This window comes from Tribolium madens, unplaced genomic scaffold (genome assembly GCF_015345945.1).
Source record: "Tribolium madens isolate multiple individuals breed KSU strain unplaced genomic scaffold, Tmad_KSU_1.1 Scaffold_71;HRSCAF=194;Tcas5.2_LG6, whole genome shotgun sequence".
Lineage (NCBI taxonomy): Eukaryota > Metazoa > Arthropoda > Insecta > Coleoptera > Tenebrionidae > Tribolium > Tribolium madens.
In genome coordinates, this window is record NW_025401041.1 from 6,414,832 (window position 1) to 6,432,995 (window position 18,164).

General features: G+C 29.6%; 4 protein-coding genes across 6 annotated transcripts in view; 3 read left to right on the forward strand and 1 right to left on the reverse strand.

Annotated features, from left to right (window-relative positions):
• LOC123009165 (pickpocket protein 19-like) overlaps positions 1-1,595 on the forward strand; it is a 3,534-nt gene extending 1,939 nt beyond the window's left edge. Inside the window, 5 exon segments of the mRNA XM_044405290.1 lie at positions 506-638; positions 694-843; positions 891-1,080; positions 1,129-1,279; positions 1,331-1,595. Coding sequence (XP_044261225.1) covers positions 506-638; positions 694-843; positions 891-1,080; positions 1,129-1,279; positions 1,331-1,595 — 889 coding nt within the window.
• Positions 1,596-1,685: 90 nt separating this feature from the next.
• LOC123008645 (zinc finger protein 510-like) lies at positions 1,686-3,320 on the forward strand. The gene is made up of 2 exons (XM_044404570.1): positions 1,686-1,957; positions 2,004-3,320. The coding sequence occupies exons 1-2, from the start codon at positions 1,868-1,870 to the stop codon at positions 3,294-3,296; spliced, it is 1,383 nt and encodes a 460-aa protein (XP_044260505.1). The 5' UTR covers positions 1,686-1,867; the 3' UTR covers positions 3,297-3,320.
• Positions 3,321-3,490: 170 nt separating this feature from the next.
• Positions 3,491-6,994, reverse strand: LOC123008855 (coiled-coil domain-containing protein 63). The gene is made up of 5 exons (XM_044404881.1): positions 6,867-6,994; positions 4,543-5,175; positions 3,952-4,498; positions 3,750-3,853; positions 3,491-3,698 (listed from the first exon to the last, which is right to left on the reverse strand). The coding sequence occupies exons 1-5, from the start codon at positions 6,969-6,971 to the stop codon at positions 3,672-3,674; spliced, it is 1,416 nt and encodes a 471-aa protein (XP_044260816.1). The 5' UTR covers positions 6,972-6,994; the 3' UTR covers positions 3,491-3,671.
• Positions 6,995-7,124: 130 nt separating this feature from the next.
• Positions 7,125-18,164, forward strand: part of LOC123008996 (bicaudal D-related protein homolog) — a 33,989-nt gene continuing 22,949 nt past the window's right edge. For all 3 annotated transcript variants that reach the window (XM_044405080.1, XM_044405081.1, XM_044405082.1), the window contains exons 1-2: positions 7,125-7,259; positions 9,952-10,268. In XM_044405080.1, the coding sequence (XP_044261015.1) occupies positions 10,047-10,268 (222 nt within the window). In that variant the 5' untranslated portion in view covers positions 7,125-7,259; positions 9,952-10,046. The remainder of the gene's footprint in view (positions 7,260-9,951; positions 10,269-18,164) is intronic.

Genomic DNA, 18,164 nt, shown 5'->3' on the forward strand with positions numbered 1-18,164 from the left:
CCGAAACTCCAAAAAATTCCACCAAAATTCCAGTGATTTCAAAAAAATTCCAGTAATTACGATAATCCATCGTAATTCCATTTTTTCTCAGATTAATTCCTATAATTCCAAATTAATTCCTGTAATTCTAAATTAATTCCTGTGGTTCCAACTTAATTCATGTAGTTCCAACTTAATTCCTGTAATTCCAACTTAATCAAAAAATTAAAAATTCCACCGAAACTCCAAAAAATTCCACCAAAATTCCAGTAATTCCAAAAAAAAATCAGTAATTCCCAAAAGAATTCCAGTAATTCCAAAAAGAATTCCAGCAATTCCAGAAAAATTCCAATAATTCACATATAATTCCAGTAATTCACAAGTACTTCCAGTAATTCCAAACAATCCAAGATAATTTCAATAATTCCACATAATTCCAAGCACTTTCCGATTAAATTCCAAAAATTTGTACAACTAATTCCAGAGTGAACGTCCCCTCGATTCAGTTTAATTAATTTTCCTCCAGGTACAATGAAAACTTTGAAATTGACCAAAAACCGGTCACTACTGATGCTGGCGTCGAAAATGGACTTTTTTTCGCGGTTAATAACAATCTCCGAGATTATTTTTACTCAACTATATCAGCTGTCGGAGTTATTGTTAATTATAATTATTCAAATTAATTATTTGGGACATTGTTTGTGGTTATTTCAGATACATATATTCAATCCGACCGATTATCCGGATAAATTAAGTGGCGATTTAACCGAAATTCTCACTCATCCGAATTCGGAAAATTTTATTGAAATTTATCCAACCACTTTGATTTCAGTGAGAGACATCGGCGACTATTCACTCGAAAAGGTACTAATTTCTCATCTGACATTAAGTGGCAACTCTGTATATTTTAGCGCAAATGTATTTTTGACCACGAAAGTCGTACCAGTTTTGGAACTACTTATACGCAAAGCGATTGTAATATAGAGTGTCGTATGTTGAGTATATATGCCATGTGTCAATGTGTACCATTTCTTATACCACTTAGTAACGGTAGTACTATGTGTACTTTGGCCGACGTTGCTTGTCTCAATAGATATAAAGGTAGAAACTTGTGTACCTATTAGTTTTTTTATATGTTTTTTTTTTTAGAAAAGTGGTCTTCATTGTACCCTTATGATCTTGAACCTGGCCCCTTTTTGCTAAAAGAACGTCAAAATGGGTTACGTTGCGAAAGTAAATGTTACTCGTCTTGTGATGAAACGTTTTACAGAACTCATGTAAATTCCTTTCCTATTTTGAAGTTTGAAAATTGATAAAAATGTTTTCTTATTTTTTTATTTGTAAATTTTAGTCAAACGAACGATAATAACGTTACTCGAATCTTTGTTTATTATTCGAAGAGATTCTCAGAGTTGTATCTTCAAGATGTTGTCTATTATTGGTTCGAAATTTTGAGTAATAACAAGTTTTATTGGTCTGAAACGTTTTAATTGCTTATTTCAGGCAATTTTGGCGGCATTTTTGGAATTTTTCTTGGTTGGAGTTTAATTTTTGTCATCCAACTGTCGACTTATTACACCCGACAGATAATAGTGAAAATCAAAGCAAATATTTAAAATATTTTTTTTGATTTTATCACCCTCCAATAAATTTTCCCTAAAATATGTCAATTTTTTATTCAAGTGTTAGTACCCGATGAACGGATTTTTACTTAGACACTTAATCAAAGATGGCGTCCAAACGTCTCAATTTTTGACAATTTCGTGTTATTTCGCACTAATTCGTAGAATTTTGGTCCAAAAACCGATCAAAAAGTCACCCACACGTAAAATTCTCGAAAAATTGGTGTCCCACCGGTTGTTAGAAATTTCTAGGTTAGCTTGTCAAAATGACGTCCAATATGGAATGTTGTGTACCTACGTGTCCCGGCCCCGGGAGAATCCTCTACAGGTTTCCAATCCCTGACATGGAGTCTTCGGTGAGCCCCCCAAGTTGCAAATTTGCCAAACAACGATTTTTTCCAGACGTTTAAGGAGTGGGTTCAACGGATTAACGTTCCGTGGATGCAGTCACTTCCCGAGATTCGAATTTACAGCAAATACCGAGTTTGTGACTTGCATTTCACTAACCAAAGTCGACATAAGGACAAAACTCGCTTGAAAAAAGGGAGTTTACCGACTTTGTTTCTACCAGGGTTCAACCAAGGCGCTGAAATGAACCCAGAGGAGGAACAAAACCAAGAACATTATTGGAAATTTAAATCATTAAAAAGTTTTAATAAGAAACTCAAGGAGTTTAAGGAGATTTGCCGCATTTGTTTTAAGTCACACAACGAGGAGGATGTGGTTAAACTATACGGAGATGACAAAGAAGTTAAGACTATTTTAAACATGATTGTGGAAGTTTTGCCCGATTTGGACCACGGATTGTTTCTGAATATGGTCATTTGTGTAAAATGTAAAGAACATTTGGCTATAAGTTACGAATTGAAGAAAACATGGCAGTCCACTGAAGACAAACTGCGAGAATTGGTCCCTTTTGCAATCAACGGTGAAGATTTCGTAATTTTTGAAGAAAAAAGAACGAAATTTGAATATAACGACCACAACTACGCCCGTAAAGTTAGGGAAATCGCCCCTGATGATTCCTACAACGAAAACTACTTCAAACAGCTCCAGAAACAAATCCATCGCTTAGGCAAAGGCCCCCATCTTTGTGACGTCTGTGGCCGCCTTTATACCGAGAAAGAGGCCTTTCAAAACCACAAAAGACGCCACATGAGTCCCCAGTACAAACCCACAAAACCAATGTGTGAGATTTGTGGCAGTATTTGCTCCTCAATGCAAGATTTACACAGACATAAGTATCGCAAACACATCAGGACGTACAAATGTGATATTTGCAACGAGATTTTCAAAATAAAGCATCAATTGTTTGTTCATAAAAGACTGGAACATTTCACTCGAAAATATTTTCAGTGTCATTTCTGTGGTAAGAGAATCAGAGACCGGAAATTTTTAGAAAGCCATTTGAAGAGTCATGAGTCTCAGAAACAGTTCTCTTGTGATATGTGTGATAAGGTTTTTTTGAAGAAGCATACTTTGAAGAAACATGTGGCGTGTACACATGTGGGGCTCAAATGCCCCAGTTGTGGCAAGTTTTTTGGCCAAAAACGCTTCCTTGAAATGCATGCGAAAGAGTGTCAGAAACAAGGGATTCTTTGTAATGTGTGTAATGAAAAGTTTTGGAAAAAGTGCGAATTGGACAATCATAGAATTATGGCGCATGGATTAGGACCTCAGTGGAATAAATTCTGATAAAATTAAGTTTTGTTTTTATCTCCATTAATAGAAAACTGTAATTTGATAGTTTGTATGGATTCGGATAGATTGCTTCAAATATTGACAATCCTAAATTCCCTAGATTTAACTAATGTAGGGACTTTAGTCAATAATAATAATAAAGGTCTTTATTAATAAATTAAAAGTAATACAAAGATGCGGAGGCAAAGTTTAGCTTATAGCTATTCAACTTAATCTCAAAAGAAAATTGATACAACAAAAAAACAAAAATAAAAATAATTATTATAACAATATAAAATTTGAATAAAAATAAATTCGGAAGTTTCTTAATAACTAAAAGTAAAGAAAAAAAAAACATATTATTATCATTATTATTATTAAATTCCACCTTTAAATGCGAGCTTTCTTCTTCATGAGCTAAAATTACACATCACAATTTAAAATAAGTACACGAAATAATATAATTACAGATTTTTCCTTAAAGTAGACTGTGGTTATCAGACTTGATACTTTTTTCTCAATTAGGCCCAAATAAATCAAAGCGTTGTCTTCATTAACATCGGGATTTTCACCTAAAAGTACTATTTTAGAATTTCACTTGTCATTAGTGCGGTGTTGGGGATTTTTTATTATTGAAAATATTTAATTATGCTACAGATTCCTGTTTTACCTAAAAGATCAAGAATCGGTGCGCAGTCACACCCCACCAACTCAAATATATCTTTAATTCCTTTTAGTATCAATTTCAAGTCATCTTCAGTTTGTTTCAACATTTCTTCATCTTGGTTTGCTTGTCGCGTGGCTTCTTCCAATGCTTTGTTTAAACTGTCTAAAGAATCCTTCTCTTTTTGGGCTTTCTGTTCACAAATCTTCTTTTGTTCATTAATTTTTTCTTCAAGTTCTTCAATGGAGTCACTCAAAGTTTCCAATTCGTGATTCAACTCGTTTACGTAGTTGAATAGAGCGAAATTCTCCTCTTCTTGTTTTAAATACTTGGCTGCGATTCTCTCAACGTCTTCTTCTTCGCAAAATGTTTTGATTTTATCAAGTGTCTCTTGGTATATTTTAACTTGTTTTTCCAAATTCTCCTTTTCCTGTTCTTTTTTCTTCATTTCTTTCTCCTCCAAGTCTTTCATTACACGTCTTTGGCCTTTGATTGTCAGGAATTCTCTTAAGTTTCCATCATGGTCTAGCTGTCGTTGCATTTCTCTCATTTCCTATAAAATTTTGTCAAGTTTTTTTTTGCACAATGGGAAAATACCTGAGTGTGAGTTATGACATCATTGTGAGCTCGAATCTTCAAGGCTTGTAATTTTGAACACCATTCCTCTCTTTGGTCATAAGCCAAAGTGGCTTGCTCTATCAAATCCAACATATATTTCTTTCCCATATTCAAATCAAAAACAAGTTTTTCCCAAATTGCATTAAACCGAGTTCTCTCTTTCAACAAATGATCAATTTCGTCCCTCATCTGCTTGTTTTCTGTCAACACGCTGCAAAATCTTTTATGTGTGGTTTCGAGCTTATTTTCCAACATTTTGACCGACTTTTGACCCGATTTGATTCGCTCCTGGTATTCGCCTTCAGGAATATCTTTAAGTCGCATTTTTCGTACTTGTTTTTCCGTTTTTCTTATTTGTTGCTCAAGTTCTTCGAGTCGGAGTTTTTCTTTCTGAACTTGAGTGACTATTTCTGAGTGTTTTTGAAGGAGAAGTTCAAGCTTTGCAGATATTTTTGAGTCTTTTCGTTTTTGGCCGTCGCAAGTTGCGACTTTAATGTCGGCCATTAAGTCGTCTCTTTCCTGGCGCAAGCGAGTTATGATTTTTCGCTGTTTCTTCAGTTTGTTGCTTATTTCGTCGAGGAACGCCTTGCGGTCGCCTTCCATTATGCGGTACTAAAGAAAAACCAATTTTTTGAAATGCAAAAACCTAAAAAAATTACTTAAAAACTCATTCTTGACTAAATGAATATTTTTTGTCACAAAACCCTCCAATTAATAATTTTTTATTCTAAAAGTTATATTTTTCAGGAAAAAGCTGAAAAATATTATTACTTGAGGTTGGTCCAAAACTGTGAAAACGATTTTATTCTAGCAAAACAATCAATTTCTTTGACAAATAAATTTATAGGTGTGCAATGGCTATAAAAATGCTATTAAAATTTTTTTGAATATTAATTAATTGTTTATGCTTTTTTTTAAATGGAAACCTACCACAATTTTTTTTATTAGACAACAAACTTGTGTTACAAGAATGTTGCAGTTCAATTTTTTTTTGTAAACCTCACAAATTTTTGTTAAAAAAATGTTTCGACTTACAAAAATTAAAGAATTTTTTTTAAGTAAACAAAACACAAAACTCTCCAATTAAATATTTTTTATTCTAAAAGTTATATTTTTCAGGAAAAAGCTAAAAAATATTATTACTTGAGGTTGAATATACAGGGTAGTCCAAAAGTCTGGAAACGATTTTATTCTAGCGAAACAATCATTTCCTTTGGCAAATAAAATTATAGGTGTGCAATGGCTATAAACATGCTATTAAAAAAATTTTGAATATTAATTAAGTAATTGTTTATACTTACGAGATAAACATAGTACCAATTTTTTTTTAAATGGAAACCTACCACAATTTTTTTTATTAGACAACAAGCTTGTGTTACAAGAATTGTTGCAGTGCAATTTTTTTTTTGTAAACCTCACAATTTTTTGTTAAAAAAATGTTTCGACATACAAAAATTATAGAATTTTTTTAAGTAAACAAAACACAAAACTCTCCAATTAAATATTTTTTTATTCTAAAAGTTATATTTTTCAGGAAAAGGCTAAAAAATATTATTTGATATTGAATATACAGGCTAGTCCAAAAGTCTGGAAACGATTTTATTCTAGCGAAACAATCAATTTCTTTGGCAAATAAAATTATAAGTGTGCAATGGCTATAAAAATGCTATTAAAAAAAATTGAATATTAATTAATTGTTTATACTTACGAGATAAATATAGTCCCATTTTTTTTTGTTTATGGAAACCTACTACAATTTTTTTTGTTAGACAACAATCTTGTTACAAGAATTGTTGCTGTGCAATTTTTTTTTGTAAACCTCACTTTTTTCTTAAAAAATTGTTTCGACTTACAAAAATTAAAGAATTTTTTTCAAGTAAACTACTATTTTTTTTGAAATAAATTAATAAATGTTTAACGGTTGTAAAGGAGCGATGACAAAAGATTTTTTATTTTAATTAATTGTCTAAACTTTTGAGATTACCATATTAATAATTTTTTTTTAATTAAAAACGGTTTTTTACTTATTGTTTTACAAAGATATGTTTATGCATTTTATAAATGTACAAAAATATTTATTGAAAATGTTACAAGTTATTTTAAAAAAAATTATAAACTTTATCTGTTGGCAAAATTTTTGTATGTTTTTGCCCAAAAAGGGATATACTTAGAAACTCCAATCTGAGACATTCTGTATGTACACCCTATTTCAAATTACAAGACATGGTTTTTTTAAACATGGTGATTTTATTTGCCATTGGCGATGTTGCCATTTTTGTTTTTTTTTTACATTTATTACTCACCTGCCTTTGCAGTCTGGCCAACTCCGCTTCGGCCATCATTTCCATGTCCAGTTGGTCAGCAGGCATGGCATTCCTCGATTTATCCATTTCGGTTCTTATCACCATCACTGATTTATCAATAATTGTAAATTTATGACGTCATATGACGTCACAATCAATATTTTTACCGTAAACCGTGGATGGGACGTTACTGCGCATGTCTCAGGTGAGAATCGCGGTGCCTTTGAAAACAAAACCGCTCAGTTCGTTCCTCGCCCGCAGTGTGACAGGTGGTGTACGTGTTACTACTTTCATTTGTTTTATTTTTGCGTTTGTTGTTTGGTGTTGTGATAAAAATTGTGCGGTTGTGTGTCGGAAGTTATCAGAGTTTTGGAAATTTTTGGATTTTTTAAGGTGGGTTTCAAGATAACGGCATTTTGACATTTCAAGGCCTTCTCGGAATTTCGTCATTTAAATGTTTCAAGACGGCATGGCATGCACCAGGTCACTTGATTCGTGTCTTTGAATTTTTGTAACGGAGAAAAACGCAAATATTGTAAATGAAATAATGATAAGTGTGAGGAATTTCGCTAAACGAAGGGCAAACAAACCAGTCACCATGGTTACTGACATTTAAACACTGCAACGGCTTGTCAAAATCGAGTGTTGTAATGGGTGGTTTTGTTTCGAAGTGGCGGCATTCTTTGTTATTACCGACAAGTCGTTTCGCTAATTTCATTGTTAATTAAAATCTCCACAGCGTATATAAAGCACTAATGATGTTTTTTTTTTTATTTCAGCTTTTCTCTGTTATTATAAGAAACAAAGATTGCGGAAACACATTTTTAGTGTTTTTTTTTTTCAATAAACTTAACCAAACTAAGATATAATTTGTATTTTCTCCTAAATAAATTATTAAATTCTGATCAGGGTAGCTTGTGGTTATAATATGTTAAGTTTGCAACACTGAATAAAACAGATACAAAATTTTCAGTATTGACAACTTAATTTCAAATTTACATGCCACCCCATGATAGACGGTAAAATAAACACAAAATAATAGAAAATGCATATAAATATGAAACAATAAAAAAATCGGCAACACTGTTCATACGTAAATGAAATAGGTACATTTTTTAAGCTTTGATTTTTGACATCCCAGAAAAACCAAAAATCTTTAAGCTTTTTTTTAAACACGAGGAAAGAATGTTCTGAAGGTAGAATTTTAAGTTATTGTAAAATAAAGAAAGTTAAGAGAAGTAATTGAAAATTTCTTTTTATACAAGAAACGTTTAAACGTTCATGTAATTGTTAATTGTGTAAAAAAAACACGTTGTATGTCGATAAGTGTGATTTTAGCACATTTCTTTGTATTCCATATGAATAAATACCTGGTAACTGTAAATGATTGTCAGAAAAATATCTATTAGCAACACTGATTACCAGTAAATCCTTTTAGTCTGGAGTATTGTGTATAACGTTTCAGTTTGCCAAATTAATATTTCAAATTCGTTGCCAACATAACGACAAAAATTACAATCATTTATAGTCGCCTTGTATAATTACTCATTTTCTTAATTCCACGAAACAGGATTTTGTTTTTTTTTTTAATTAAAAAATATAAAAACTATTTTTTTATTATAGTAGCTGGCTCAAACATATTTGACACTACAAAATCGAAATTTCTAGTTGGTAATAAATATCATATTTGATTTGATTAGTTTAAATTAGATAATAATCCTTCTTCGTAAAAAAAAACAATTCAATAATGTATACAAGGATGAGCTTTGTTTTCAGAAAAAAATGTGATTGTTTTTTGAGAATCAAATTCTTTAATTTTTTTTCAAAATGAAAATTTGTATAGATAAAAATTGAATAAAATATAGGCAGATTAAATCGTTGGATCAACTTGGGTTGGTGTTGGAAAAATAAAAAAAAATGCAGAAATCAAAAACATAAACTAAAATTGAAAATGTTTATCACGTCACATTTTGATAGTATTTTATCATTCATCGATAAGTTTTTTCAAAAAATAAATAGTTTAAACAGAAAACGTTTGGTTTCCATACTTTCTGTTCACTTGGTATACTTGCACATATTTATTTTATTTTATTTTAATTTATTTACTGTTACTGTAAATATAAACTATTTTTTTATGATAGTAGCTAGCTCAAACATATTTGACACACTACAAAATCGAAATTTTTGTTGTTTTCGCTTATGATTTTGTTAAGAAATTTTCTAGTTACTAATTGGTAATTATATCAAACCAAATGTGATTTGATTAGTTTAAATTAGATAAAAATTCTCCTTCGTAAAAAAACAATTTAATAATGTATACAGGGATGAACTTTGTTTTCAGAAAAAAATGTGATCGTCTTTTGTGAATGAAATTTTATATTTTTTTTCAAAATGAAAATTTGTTTCGATAAAAATTGAATAAAATATAGATAGATTAAATCGTTGGATTAATTTTTGTAAAAAAAAGATTTTACAGTGGGTTGGTATTGGAAAAATTAAAAATTTTGCAGAAATCAAAAACATAAACTAAAATAGAAAATGTTTATTTCTGAGAAACGTCACATTTTGATGGTATTTTATCATTCTTCAATAAATTTTTTCAAAAAATAAATAGTTTAAACAGAAAACGTTTGGTTTCCATACTTTCTGTTCACTTGGTATACTTCACATATTTATTTTATTTTATTTCAATTTATTTACTGTTACTGTAAAAGATGGACCAAGGAAACATGTCAAAAGTTACAGTTAGCAAACAAGTATGGCCGGAAATGTACACACGACTGTCTCATCTACTTAATAAATACTTTCTGATTTATATTTGCTTCTTTATTAAATTATTAAATGAATCACATTGATAGTGACATTTTTTTATTGAACCAAAAACTACAATTTTTTTTAATTACATTTTCTAAATACATATTACGAAAATAAATTAAATATTATAAATATGCCGGTAAAAGCAAACTTCCTCCTTAACTACTTTGCATTAAAATTTAATAATGAATTTTAATTAGTATTTGTCTCAAATTCATTTGGTGCAACAATTACATAACAAGCAATATTATCAAACTACCGTTTTTTTCAGATGTTTTCGTGTTGATAAAAAATGAGTATCAAAATGGTGCCTTATCCCTATCGTCCCAGGATGATCGACCGGCTTCGAAACTTGTAATTTCAGCTATGCTGAAATCCCTAGAAGATTACATAGTAGAAATGGAAAATCGTAGTGCCATGGATCACACTCAAACTCAAACCCCATCAGAAGACGTCTGGACTCAATTACAACAAAAAGAAAACGATCTTTTATTAGCAGCTGAACTTGGAAAAGCCCTTTTAGAGAAGAACGAAGAACTGAAAAAACAACATGACGCCGTCATTGAGGATTATTCAAAAAAATTGGAGGTACGTTGATTTATAAGCAGTGAAAGGTGACAAATTATTAAGTTACGGACGATTAATTTTCTTGGTGCTAGATTAAATCAACTATTGCGGAACTGTTATTACATAAACAATTGGGAGATATTTTTATGAAAAATGGGGCCAAATTCTAATTGTTCTTAATGAAGTAGGAAATTTTGTAACATTATTTAATTATTACGGAGGAAGTAACATATGGTCTAGCGCGCAAAGTGGATCAATAAATTTTCATCTATATCTATTTCTTACTCATAAAATCAATAATTGCAGTGATAAACATCCGGATTATCATGTCTAAAATAAAAATGTGATTCAGCATTCCCTAATAAGTTGAAAGTTGAATAATTATGTAAAAAATGACTCAGTCGAGGATCTTGTATTATTTACTTTCATGGTATTGAAACACAGGTAATTTGTGGTTTCTGTTGGTGTTTAGACAAGCTTTGAAATATGTTCGTAAGGACTGATTTGCATACATTTTTGAATAGAATGGTTGAACAGGTATACGAACCTGACTAGAGAGGAAAGTGAATCCCCTTTAGGCAATTACAGGCACGTTGGGTGCGATTATACCGACTTAGAATTATTTTTTTTATAACAATTTGTAATGTGGAAAATATTTTTTTAAATAATAATTATTATTTTGTAATTTTTGTCTTGTCAAAGTTTACAAATATTTTAGAAAAACTAACTATTACTGTAATTAAATACAATGGAACCTAGATTATCCGGCTCTCGGTTATCCGGAAGTCCGTACTATCCGGAAACAACATCGACTTTAAAAATTACGTGTTATCCGGAAGAATTTGGTTCTAGACTTTGTTTAATCCGTAATTGGTCTTACTTTTTTGTTTAGATTTTCAGAAAAAAATATTTTTTTCTTCGTTCTTGGAGTGTTATTACGAGTAGTCTGTCAGTGCATGTAGAAGACATATAATTGAAATCGAGAAAAAAATTAGAAAAAAATTGAAAAAAAGCCATCATTCGGATGTACAAGGTGAATCCTTTAAATACATCGTCGCATGTATGTCATTTAATAAATTAATGTTAATATAAAAATTGTTTTCTTTAATAGAACTTTACATTAAAATTTTTTGATTATTCGGAATTTTGGCTTATCCGAAAAGGGTCCGGAACACATTAGGCCGAATAATCGGGGTTTTACTGTAAAAATGTGTGTTACAAAAGAAAATACTATAATAATAAGAAACATGAACTTTTAAACTGTAAATGTAAAATAACTAAAGTCAACGCTTTTTTGTTTAACCTTTACTTCAAATTTATTGTTTATGGTTTAACATAGAAACACCAAAATTAAAAATTTAAACCAGTGCAAAAATACATGTCGGGAGCGTGGTGGCGTAGTGACATAAGGTCTAAGTCAGTCATAAGTACCTAATAAGTAAAATAAGAGAGCATAAGAGCAAATAAGAGAGCATAAGCATAGTAGAACATAAGCATAAGAGAGCATAAGCATAAGAGCAAAGCATAAAAGCATGAGAGCTTTTTTATTGAAAAATATCAAATTATTAAGAAAAACATTTTAGTTTTTACCATTTTAGTACTAGAAGTGATTCAAATTGCTCAATTTTCACATGATCGTAGTTTAATTTTCTTTTTGTTTTTTTTTAAATGTCTATTCCCAAACTCTCGAGTTTTTCAGATGTTTATGTTTTTAAACTATACAGGATGCACCAGAACTCACGCCCCAGAGAAAAATTTCAAGTAAGATAAGATACCAGAAATATGGAAAAAATGTTTAAAAAATTCTATCTGACAAAAAATTTTGACATTTATTTTTTGACATTTATAATTATTTAGTAAAGGGACAAAAATTTTGCCAATAAAAGCCACAAATAACATTGAATAGAGTTAAAATTTAAGATACATCTTTCTTGTTTCCTCTTCTAATAGCCTTAACAAAAAAAACTAAAAAAATATTTTTCCAACAGAAAGAGTCAAAGTGCAAAATTTAAACTCTCATAACTTCAAAATTTTTATAGATAATTTCTTTTACATTTTTTCCATGTTCTAGGTATCTTACCTTACCATTTTTCTCTGGGGCGCGAGTTCTGGCGCACCCTGTGTACGAGTATTTTACTCTAAATATCACAATTACAAAGTTTTTACTCGAAAACAGAAGGAGCTGTTTCAGATTTACCTTCCTTATTTTTTCAAATGTTGAAATACAAAATTAAGCCGTTTATTATTAATTATTTCAAAAATAATGAAGAAAAAATCGGAAACTCGAGTTTTTCAGATAATTAAGCTTGTTAGCACTAAAAAAATCGTCATTTGGTTTTATTGTTGTTTTTTACATAATCTCAACCTAATTATTTTTTAAATTTTTTCTTTTATTGATTTTTTTTTAGAATTGTGAAAATTTACAATTTGCCCACGTCTAACAATTTTATGGCACGTCCACACGTGCAAATATTGTTTTATACAATCGATGCATAACTTTTATCAATGACGCAAGTTGCTGAATATAAAAGATCATCAAATTTCACATTTCAAAAATGTTCTGAAAGAGCGTCATCTGCAACACTTTTATTTCGTATTTTCCTTATTTCACTAACAATTTATAAATTGGTCTCGATTTATAGAAAGTAAGAAATGATTATTAAAAGTTTCCGCCATTGTTTCCCTATCAATTCCTAATTACGCTCATGTCCTCGTAGCCATAAAACTATAATCCAATTTCAGCGAAAGCCCAAGCCAATTAATTAAATTAACGCACAAAAATGTGTATTGTTTAAAGAATAACGACCTTCAGTTTAACTAATATTAAATTATCATGCGAGAAAATCGATTAAAGTGGTGGATTGAGGTTACATTAAAAAATGGGATATCCTCTTTTTGATGCTGAGTCGGCCTTGTGTGAGTGTGAATCAGGCTTTAGATTGTTTGTATGATAAGCAGCTACGTGTTTTGTGAACAGTGTTTTTTTAAATAGTAAAGAGAAACTTATGTCTGCTTACAATGCAAATGACATCCATTATAAATATTATCATGTCAGTTCAGATACCCAAGACTGCTTTAGTAGTACTGCTGGGTCGTTGAATCGAATTTTCTTTGTTTTTCAGCATCGTTTATCATGTGTACCGTGATACTTTTAGTCTGACGTAATTTCTTGTTTGACTTGCTTTTTGTAAATATCTGAATACATCCCTGTGTATTGTTTGAGGTGAAAGTTGTTTTTTCAAAAAAAATTGCGTTTTTCGTGTTGTTACAAGCAATTTCATTATGCTAAGCCAAGACTGTGTTGCAACTAATTTGAAATTGTAACCTTTAGTGTCGTGTTGCAAAATGTATACAAAATTCAGTGGCACTGAGTCTTTGTTGACCTTAGAAAAGTTGAATGAAGAAGGGAAATATTACAAAATATGATACAGGATAAATCACTTACTTACAAAACAAAAAACGGATGAAATAATGGTGGCCTTGAAAGTTATAAAAACTTAAATGACTATAATCTTAGCATTAAACTATTAATCGCAACAATAAATTTTATTTTATTTGTATGACTAATACAGATGAAAATGTCAAATCTATATTTTTTCCTCGTCCTCCTCGATTCACTCTGTATGGATGTGAAATAAGTTCCCCTATGAATGAAAATAATTATGCACTCGAGTTTCTCAGATAATTAAGCTTGTTAGGTTAAATTGTTGCACTAAACTTTAATTGTTTATTGAATTTCCGATTTCACTGAAAATGTCCTCACTTTCTTTTATGTTGTCTAATTTTTTAATAACTTTTTATAATTCAGCTTATTAAATCGGACCAAAACCTAATTATTGACACTAATTTTGAAATCATGTTTCTATTATTTGTACTCTAAATCAAAAATTTAATCTATTATTATATCCATAAAAAACCAAACATATTTGAAATATTTTCGAGTTTTATGTGTAAAAAAATACAGTTAAACCTCGACTGTACAAACGAAAATGAAATCAGATTGTGACATATTATTAAATGTATATTTTAACATTAGATATTCAAAAACTAATGATCACACAAAGATCAGTGTTTGTCAGAAAAACTTTTTTTTTCAGTTTTTTTTTCTATTATTTCTTATAATAAACTGATTTTTATGTACGTAAAGTAATTGGAATTTTAACTAAATCTACAAATAAATAAAAGCAATTTTTTTTCTTTTTGCTTCACACTAAGGCATTTTTACGAAAAAAAAAATAAGATTTTTGTTTTTATATAACTTTTTTCTTTCTTAAAGAAAGAAAGTTTATTAACAGTTATTTATATAGCAAGTTAACAAGGCACTTAAGTTGAATTTTTTATTATGAATATGAGTGTAGAAAATAATTTTAGTGTTGAGGTGTATCTAAGGTAAGATACCAGGAGCAAGGAAATTTTATCTATAAAAATTTTGAAGTTATGAGAGTTTAAATCTAAATTGTAACGCTGTTTGATGTTTTTTGTGGCTTTTTAGTCTATTTTTTTAGACCATGACACAATCCAGTTAAGTTTTCTAAAATTTCTAAATTTTCTCCGTTAAAAAAATTAAACAAGGGAAATCTTTAAATCAACTTTCAGTAACTTTATTTTTGACAAAAATCAAAATAAGTTTTTAAGAATTTTTTTTCATTATTTTTTTGGAACTAATTTTTTTACGGCTATTATAGAATAACAATTTTTTAGTTAATTTTTCATCACAGAATACATTTTTTTGAAGATCATTTTACATAATGTAAGATTTTTTACTTAAAATACTAAATTTAACAATCCTATCGGTGTTTGCTGACTGGCAAAATTAGTTCAAAATAAATTCATTAGCTCCTGGACTAAAATTATGGAAATTAGAAAATAAAAACTGCTAAACAGTGCAACTATTCTGATTAGCTTCTTGTAATCATGAAAAAAAAATTCTTCCAAACATTTTTTTAGTGTTGGTTTTTTATTAAAAAATAAAAAGGACATCATAAAAATATTTTTTTTAAAGCTAATCCTAAGAATATCTCATTGTTTCTTCGTTAAAAAAATCAACAAGGGAAATCTTTAATTCAATTTTCAGTAACTTTATTTTTGCAGAGATCAAAATTAAACTTTAGAATCAAAATAAGTATTTGAGCATTTTTTTTCATTATTTTTTTGGAACTAATTGTTTACGGCTATTATAGAATTACAATTTTTTAGTTGACATTTTCTGAAGATCCTGTTACATAATGTAATGTAAGAATTTTGAAGTTTAAATCGAGAGTTTAAATCTAAATTCTAACTCTGTTTAATGTTATTTGTGGCTTTTATTGACAAAATTTTTGTACCTTTACTAAATAATTATAAAAAACATATATAAGATCATCAGCATCATTAAATAAACATAAAAAATGTCAAATCAAAATTTTTTGACAGAATTTTTTAAACATTTCTTCCATGTTCCTGGTATCTTATCTTAGTTGAACTTTTTCTCTGAGGCGCGAGTTTTGATTAATAATACCGTGCGATCAAATAAGAAATAAATTAGAGTAGGCGTCGATTAAATTTTACAGTTGGCAACACACTGGCTGGGAATCTGGGCTGGAAATTTTCCACACAAACTGAAAGTGAAAATGACCATTCACCATTTTCGCCTTGTACAGCAATAAAAATTTTCTGCTCTAAACTGAACATTATTTCACTCAAAAGGAAAAAAACGCAAACTTGTCAAAGTTTCCGCTGACATTTGATGTCAAAAATCAGGATTGCCATCTGAAGGACTTTAATCACCGCCTACTTTAATTTATTTTTTATTTGATCGCACGGTATATGAGTGTGGAAAAGCACTTCTTTACGGACGGACTATTTTGGGTTACTTTACAGACGATTGCAAAAAATATACTAGCATGTTTTCAATTTTTTTATTCATAACATTAATTTTTTACTTGTCACCCACTCCAGCCGGGTTATCGAGGTTGTACTGTAGATTTTAACGTTTCAATGACAACGAAAATTAAAGATCTTATAAAACTATTTTGATCTAAGAATTGAAGTTATTAATTTTTTTCGGCAATATAAGTCTTGAAATTTGTTAACAGATCTATTAAGCAGTATATTTCCAACGCAAATCTCCGAAGCATAACCACGAAAACATCAAAGATTAACCGGAACCGGAAAAGACGATTTTATAACAGCACTATTGTAGTGAATTTTTTTGAAACGTAAAGTATGTCGGACCATTTCGTAAGATTTTCGGTGTGTTGAACAATAGAAGTTTTCTTTTTATTATGATTTAAAGTATACAGTTGCGTGTTTGAGTGCAATCAAGGTACCGTATCTGCAACAACCAACTGGATGGAAAATTTAAGAGGGGAAGATTTGGGTTATGCCAACCCTGAAACGATTTTATCGATCAAAAGCGAGATTTCTCTATTGTCTATTTTCAACAAAACTGCATGAAAATGGATTCGGTTTTTTGGTGCTTTAGTTTGAAAAGTGAGTCGGATATAAAGCGTTCACCCAATTCCCATGGACAATCACAATTTCTATGACAAATTTACGTCATAATAACGAACAGTGGGATGGTGACACTCTTATCACAAATTTTTAACAACTTTGCCCACGGTAGTTTATTTGCGATAAGGAAAAACACAAAATTTTGTAGTTTTTCTTTATGTAATGTCATAAGGGAAATTTTCTTATTAGCACTTGGCACACGTAAATTTTGTAAACAGTCCCATTTCCACAACTTTTTCCCAGTTATTGCGTTAAATGTTTGATTACGGGTGTTTCGTAACAATAAACACAATTGTATTTCATTATCGTGTAAGCGTTGATTTTTTTATTCTATACAATTTAAAATAAAATGACACTAAATTAAAATTACCACACATTATACCTAAAAAAACTCTTTTTATTAATGAAAGAGTTTACGTTAAATGATATGTTTTGAGAGTATTCAGTTCCGTGAACAATTTAATGATTATATTCACTCAATTAGACAATTGACTAACAAACCTCACTTTCTTTAATTACTCAATTTAACCTAGAGATAGGATTATTGCGGTGTCTTTCAAGTTAATGAAATTACGAGAAATGACCTAAAGTTTATCTAATTTTAAGAAAAAAAATATGTAGCTAGCAAAATGGCAACTATTTCACAAATTGAAACTTTATCTTTCACAGTTTAGTCAATTTTTTAGACCATGACACCATCCAGTTAAGTTTTCTAAGATTTCTAAATTTTATCCGTTAAAAAAATTAAACAAGGGAAATCTTTAAATCAACTTTCAGTAACTCTATTTTTGCAGACATCAAAATTAAACTTCAGAATGAAAATAAGTATTTGAGCATTTTTTTTTCCATTATTTTTTTCTAACTAATTGTTTACGGCTATTATAGAATTACAATTTTTTAGTTGACATTTTCTGAAGATCCTGTTACATAATGTAAGATTTTTTATTTAAAGTCACTAATTAAACAAACAATATTTTGAAAATTAGTTCAAAATAAATTCATTAGTACCTGTACTAAAATTTTGGAAATTAGTAAATAAAAACTGCTAAACAGTACAACTATTCTGATTAGCTTCTTGTAATTGTGAAATGTGACACTTTCTTCAAAAATTTTTTCAGTGTTGGTTGCCATGTTAAAAAATAAAAAGGACATCTTAAAAATTAAAAATGATTTTTTTTAAAGTTTATCCTAAGAATCATAGTTCAATTTTCAGGATTTTATCTCATTGTTTCTTCGTTAAAAAAATTAACAAGGGAATTCTTTAATTCAACTTTCAGTAACTCTATTTTTGCAGACATCAAAATTAAACTTCAGAATCAAAATAAGTATCTGAGCATTTTTTTTTCCATTATTTTTTTCTAACTAATTGTTTACGGCTATTATAGAATTACAATTTTTTAGTTGACATTTTCTGAAGATCCTGTT

Coding starts and splice junctions, on each gene's coding strand:
- LOC123008645 (XM_044404570.1), top strand. CDS start 1,868: ATGACGTCCAATATGGAATGTTGTGTACCTACGTGTCCCGGCCCCGGG. Junction 1,958..2,003: donor TCCCTGACATGGAGTCTTCG/GTGAGCCCCCCA, acceptor GATTTTTTCCAG/ACGTTTAAGGAGTGGGTTCA.
- LOC123008855 (XM_044404881.1), bottom strand. CDS start 6,971: ATGGTGATAAGAACCGAAATGGATAAATCGAGGAATGCCATGCCTGCT. Junction 4,499..4,542: donor ATGTCATAACTCACACTCAG/GTATTTTCCCAT, acceptor AAAATTTTATAG/GAAATGAGAGAAATGCAACG. Junction 3,854..3,951: donor ACCGATTCTTGATCTTTTAG/GTAAAACAGGAA, acceptor TAGTACTTTTAG/GTGAAAATCCCGATGTTAAT.